Here is a 6,281-nt window from a genome sequence, read left to right as displayed (position 1 = left end):
ACATAGTGACAATTATTATTTAAAATAACATACTATTTTATAATTGTGTGATAATACAAATGTGACGTTTCAAAAATAAACAAAGTGAACTCTGATTATGTAAAATTTCCTTACAAAATTGAAAAGAAAATGATTAATTGATCTGGATTTAAAACTGCATCAGTTAATATCCATTTCCTTACTACAGCTGAGTCGTTAAGGTAGAGTTTTACACATCCGCTCCCACATCAGTTCTCCTTATCCTGCACATCAAGCGTCGTCCAAAGCATACTGACCATGTCCCCCTGCCTCAGGCCCTCCACAACCTGAGGAGTTCCGCTCTCCTCTCTCTTTCCACCTGGTCTGCTACGTGTGGATCAAATGAAATCGAGCCTGTTCTGCTGCTGCTGCTTCTGCTGCTGCTGATTGCTTCTCCTGAACCTCCGGGAGCTCATCAGCCGCTCCTCCATCTCAGTGGACCCATGCGCCAACCCATTTCCTTAAGTTTTCACGCTGTTCCACGCATATGGGTTTATACTTCCCTGCGCCCCGAGGAGCAAAAAAAAAAAAAAATGATGAGCTGCCTGCATGTGGATCCTCGCTCGGACGCCTCCTTTGTTCGGCTGCAAAAAAAAAAAAAAAAAAAAAGCCCTATTTAGTCCCAGGCGGTGGTCTATTCACCAGTCTCCCCCCTGACATCTGCCAGAAGCCGCATCTGAAACAACCACCACCGCAGTCTGAAGCAGTGAGACCGGCGCAGATCGATGACTGTCCTGTTAATTGTATAATAGACCTACTCATGGACTTCTGCTAAAGGGGCACGGCCGTTTAGGCTCCTGCACGTCTGATTTTGTTTGGAGCAAACAGGCCTAAATACCTTTAATTGAACCCGAGTTGATAAAAAGTCGATGGGAGTTAAAGCGGCCGATCACTAACGGAGCTTAAATCCATCTGTTCTCGTTTATTTATTTATTTCCTCGATTTGTCTCCACAAATCACCTGCCACGGGGGGAAATGGGAGCTATATTTGTTTTGTTTGTGGTCCAAGGACGAGGGAGGGAAGTTGGACTCCAATGGGTAATGAGGGAGGGGGAGGGGGTGTTTTAAAAAGCTTAATTTTTTCTTAACGATTTATTTAGCTTGTTAGTTAGTTATTTTGGTTAGTACAAAAAAGAAAAAAAGAAAGACTTCGCCAAGCAGTGGTCAAAAATATTTGCCACGGGTTAAGTTTAAATTAAATTTCTGGGGTTTTTTGTTTGTTTTTCTTTTTATATGTATGTATATACTTATAAAAGCAACCACAGTTTCTAAATAATCAATGAGCCAGCTCTTTTAATCCGACATTTTCCTATCTGTGATTATCGAATGAGATTATATTTTGTCTTCCAAACTGGTCAAGCGTCACTGTGCTCCAGCAGAATAAAAGCCAGCTCTTCCATCTGTGCATCTCCAGCATTTTGCACAGGTTTCCATATGAGATTAAACACATTAAGATGTTAAATATTGAATAATTTCTGCAGGAAAAGCTAATAAATCAGAGGATGAAACGGCAGAAGATTGAATTGTACTAATTCTGTGGTCTGTGTCTGCATCCTAGCGTGCGTGCAGGTGTGTTTAAAAAAAAAAAAAACTAGTAGAAAAAAAGAGGAGGAGGAGGGGAATCACATCGGTGACATTTTCAAGCTCCCGCTCTGATTGGCTCCTATACGAGGAAGCTCACTGCTTCTTTCAACTAATAAGCGCCTCCCCGTCGCTCTAAAGGACATTATAATGCAAGGGACCTCCTTTTTTAACCACAAACTGAATTTTCGTTCATTTAGACGATATACTTTTTTAAATTGCCCCAAAGTTACGGGATTTTTTTCGGAGCGCCTTTCGCCCTGGAGCGATACGCGATGCTCTCTCACGCCGACCTCCTGGATGCTCGGCTCGGTGAGTTATCATCACTAAACTCCGGCCCGAAACTCCAGTGTAAGATTTCTACTTCTTATTTGATGTTGATGTGTTAGATAGTGAAGTTCATTTTGTGTCAATAATTAAATTTTTGTGATTTATTAGCTGATTCTAAAATGTTAAGAAATGTCAGATTTTGTTGTATTTATTCATTAGTTTTGAAATGTATCTTCAATTCACACAGTGCATGCATTTTTCTTGTCATTCTACTTGTCTTACTAAAAAGTAAGACATTTTCGTTGACTGAAAATCCTCCTCCTTATCATCCTCTCAGGGATGAAGGATGCTGCGGAGCTCCTCGGGCATAGAGAAGCTCTCAAGTGCCGACTGGGGGGTGGGGTTCCGGACCAGGGGCATCCGGGAGACATGGCCCCTGGTTCAGACTCTGTAGAGGGAACCACTCTCCTGCCGGGGGAAGATATCACCACCGTGGGGTCCAACTCTGCTGGCATGCCGGTAAACGGGAAACAGGAGCAGGAGAAGCAGCAACAGCAGCAGCAGCAGCAGCAGCCACAGCAGAGCTCCGGTCAGTCCGCCAGCCAGCAGAAACAGAAGCGGCACAGGACGCGCTTCACCCCGGCGCAACTCAACGAGCTGGAGCGCAGTTTCGCAAAGACCCATTACCCCGATATCTTTATGAGGGAGGAGCTGGCGCTAAGGATCGGCCTCACCGAGTCCAGAGTTCAGGTAAGCGATCAAGTTAGACCTGCTGTTCTTAGACACTGATGCCAGGTGGGCTTGAGCTTCTCTGAGACTGTTCAAAATTCAATTTTAATCACACCTGGGAGGCTTGTCGGATACGTTTTATTAGTTTTTCTTTATATATATATATATAAATGTTAGAAGTACTAAACTAAATTCGCGCCTTGGTGCTTCTTACTTTTGCTAAAACATATGAATCCTGGAATTAAAGGTGTGTTCATATGAATAGAGTAATATTTTCTAGTTCAGGTTTGTGGGCCATGAGATATCCGGCATTTTTAACGAAAGTCAAAAGAAATAATGTCTAAAAAAATACTAACGTGTGGTTCCACTTTAACAATAAATAAATAAATAAATAGTGACAGGCGTCAATTGTAACTACAAAGCGCACCTAAATTCCCCAATGCTCTGTCCAAGGTGCTGAAGTACTCTTCATCTACAGATAAGCGTGAAGTCCGCCCTTTACTGCAGTCAGACTCCTTCATTTTACTTTTACAGTCATGAAGCATGATGCTATGGCATTTGTGAAATGCCTTTAAGTAATCAAGCAAGTTATTTTATCAATAAAATTATGTTTTATTTTATTTTTTTGTTTGTTTTCCTGGTTTCATCCTTTAGAAATCACAATTTAATCTTTATTTCGTGATTATATTTTAGGTATTTTCGGTTTACATTTTTATTGGGTTTAATTAATGTAATTCTTTTAACCAAAATATCCCCATGAAAAATAAATAAATAAATAAATAATATTTAAGCTGGAGAGCGGTTTAAATTCAATAACGCATACAATACTTATTTTAAAGCTGGCATCCTAGAACATAAACCAGGCAACAAGAAAGCAAAACCATTACCAGCTAATTTCAGTTTTATTTATAACACTGAATGGATTATTAACCACTGATGTGAAATCCATGTAAATTATTCCTCTGAAAGCAATAAAAGCAGAATAATCATTAGTCACCTTTACAATCAATTCTTTATTCCACGCTGCGCAGATTGTCTTTGCGTCTCGGCTTTTGTTGGTAAACATTAGTGCTGACCGTGCAGGTGCAGACCCTAAGTGGGCGTGCTGGTCCCCACCTGCATGCCTTTGCACAGCCTCTCCTTTAAAATGCTCCATCAGCGACGTCTTAATAGGGACTCTCGAGAATATATTGTACTTTTTTTTTTTTTTTTTAATGAAATGAGAAATTGCATTTTCTTTCCCCCCTCGAGTGTAATGGGTTTGGGCGACGTTTCACGGCTGGCTGAGCGGAATGAGAGCGAGATTTCACTTTTTAATACGGCGGCATCGACTCGCGGCCCTGCGCGCGCATTAATCACACGCGAAGATGATGAAATCTTTAAAAAGCTCCGCGCCTGCTGCGCGTTCATTTCTTACTGAAAAGCTTTACCAAGCGGGTTTATGGAAGATGGGCATATTTTCTGTTTTGTTTGTTTCTTTAGTTGATTTTGTAAGGTGAAGCCATCCATGTGTGTTTAAAGTGTAACTTTTAAAAACGTTTTATTTTTTTTTATTTTTTTTAAATAAATAAATAAAATACAAAACAAACAAAAAAATCTCTTTCTGAAAAATCATTGCCATTAGAAATTAAATTAAATAAAATTAAATTAAATGTATGGAATTTTGCTTTGTATTAATTGGGATTCTGGATAATCTACACGGATTAGCCACAACAGTGCAAATTTAATTTAATTATTGACATTGTAATACAGTCTTTGCATGCAGATTAAGTGCCTTTCAAGTCACAATTTTCAGCTAATGCATTAGATAGATAGATAGATAGATAGATAGATAGATAGATAGATAGATAGATAGATAGATAGATAGATAGATAGATAGATAGATAGATAGATAGGCCTTTTTTCATTGATAGCCACGGATTAGTAATCAGCGGGGTGATAATTATTATATTTCTTTGTTAATCAAAATCAAGAACTCCCCCGTTGAGAATTGATAAACATATCAAACATATAGCATGTATTCTAAATTAACTCTTTATAGATTTAATAACACTTAAAACAATTTGATGTGTCTCTTGAAATTATCTTATTTTCAGTTTGAACCCAAATTGCCACCTCGATCGAGGAACCGGAAGCAATATTTTCTTTTAGGTCATGTTTTTTTCTCTCTCCCTCTCTGTTATTTTCTCAGTGTCTTTAACTGTGTACATTTTATTTATCTATTGTCCAGGTTTGGTTCCAGAACAGACGCGCTAAGTGGAAGAAAAGAAAGAAGACCACCAACGTGTTCCGCGCCCCAGGGACGCTGCTCCCGACGCCTGGCCTGCCGCAGTTCTCTGCAGCGGCCGCCATGGAGAACAGCCTGTGCTCGTTTCACGCCAACGACTCGCGCTGGGCCACCGGGATGCCCGGGGTCTCCCAGTTGCAGCTCCCGCCGGCCCTGGGTCGTCAGCCGGGCATGGCGCAGTCCCTCTCGCAGTGCAGCCTGGGTCCCGGTCCGCCGCCAAACTCAATGGGCCTCTCTAACGGCCTGTCCTCCAACGGCTCCGGCCTGCAGTCCCACCTCTACCAGACGCCTTTCCCGGGAATGTCGGCGTCCCTCTCCGGCCCCACGAACGTATCGGGCTCCCCGCAGCTGTGTAGCTCCCCGGACAGTGATATGTGGAGAGGGACAAGCATCGCGTCACTTAGGCGCAAAGCGCTGGAGCACACAGTGTCAATGAGTTTCACTTAGTGACTTTTCAGCTCACCTCATCCTGCTCCTCTCCCGACTTCTTGTCCCAGACCCGCCCTGCGCCTTTCTTCTGTTTTTACTCCTGCTACTTAGAAATGAGAGAACAGGATGGAGACGAACGAGACAAATGGACAAGATCGCGGGGAAATTGAGCTTGGAGTTCTTTATCTTGTTATTTCAAAGGGACTTTATCAACACTTAACAATAAATGCTATTGTATGATCACTAGAATATAGGTCTTAATTAATGAGAGCCAAACAATCCTTGTATTTACGTTTTCACTGAGTGTGTCTCTACGCACACTTTAATGTATCCAGGTGATGTTGTGTTTTGTCAAACAGGTATAAATCAGTCGGACCCCACTTCCACGGAGAGCCTTTTGAGCTGCGTCTCAGGCGTCCTCTGCGTGGGGGAATTTGGCCTTTTGATGAAGGGAGAAACGCCCCCCCGAAACACACCGACACCAGTGTCGGGATCAAATCAAATTAGCAAAACATAACGGTGTGAACAAAACGATGACCTCTCAGCTGGCCTATACTCTGTTTTAGGATGTTTTGTGTAGATAAAACATTCTTGCTGTACACGCTGGTCTTTTTGTGACATGTTTTAACTTATTGTATGTGCTATTATTACTTGACACATTTCTTAAATGTTTGATCTTACATCGGATTGCACCATATCGACGGGTTTGTACCAGTTTAAAAATGAACAAAACGAATAAAAGTACTTTTCAAGAATGTCGAAACAGGGAGGATGTGCGACTCTGTTCAATTTAACATCATTAACACGTGGCAGCATCATGCTGTGTTGGGTGCTTGTTTCCAGTATAGGCACCGGGAAGCTGAGAAGCTGCTCTCACAGTTGATTGTGCAGTCTGAGGTCATCGCTCAGAGACCTAGAGACGCTATTTTTTTGACAGTGTTTATGAGCTGACAGGGTTAAAGCAGTT

General features: G+C 41.7%; 1 protein-coding gene across 2 annotated transcripts; it reads left to right on the top strand.

The window, feature by feature from the left end:
- Positions 1–1,603: 1,603 nt before the first annotated feature.
- LOC103141745 (homeobox protein orthopedia B-like) lies at positions 1,604–6,077 on the top strand. Of its 2 annotated transcripts, none has more exons than XM_016674035.1 (3): positions 1,604–1,950; positions 2,207–2,619; positions 4,829–6,077. In XM_016674035.1, exons 1-3 carry the CDS (start codon positions 1,875–1,877, stop codon positions 5,330–5,332), a joined length of 993 nt encoding a protein of 330 aa, XP_016529521.1. In that variant the 5' UTR covers positions 1,604–1,874; the 3' UTR covers positions 5,333–6,077. The 2 variants fall into 2 exon arrangements, with proteins under 2 accessions (XP_016529521.1, XP_007557549.1); XM_007557487.2 differs by having other exon boundaries at positions 1,605–1,911.
- Positions 6,078–6,281: the final 204 nt, after the last annotated feature.

The sequence above is a fragment of the Poecilia formosa genome, unplaced genomic scaffold (genome assembly GCF_000485575.1).
Source record: "Poecilia formosa unplaced genomic scaffold, Poecilia_formosa-5.1.2 Scaffold89, whole genome shotgun sequence".
Lineage (NCBI taxonomy): Eukaryota > Metazoa > Chordata > Actinopteri > Cyprinodontiformes > Poeciliidae > Poecilia > Poecilia formosa.
Note: the sequence above shows the minus strand (reverse complement) of the source record. Positions and strands in the feature narration are given on the sequence as shown.

What these genes read in the sequence shown, in the direction of transcription:
- LOC103141745 (XM_016674035.1), top strand. Translation starts at nt 1,875, where the DNA reads ATGCTCTCTCACGCCGACCTCCTGGATGCTCGGCTCGGTGAGTTATCA. An exon ending in CTCCGGCCCGAAACTCCAGT is followed by an intron (nt 1,951 to 2,206) that starts GTAAGATTTCTA and finishes TCATCCTCTCAG; the next exon opens with GGATGAAGGATGCTGCGGAG. An exon ending in TCACCGAGTCCAGAGTTCAG is followed by an intron (nt 2,620 to 4,828) that starts GTAAGCGATCAA and finishes TCTATTGTCCAG; the next exon opens with GTTTGGTTCCAGAACAGACG.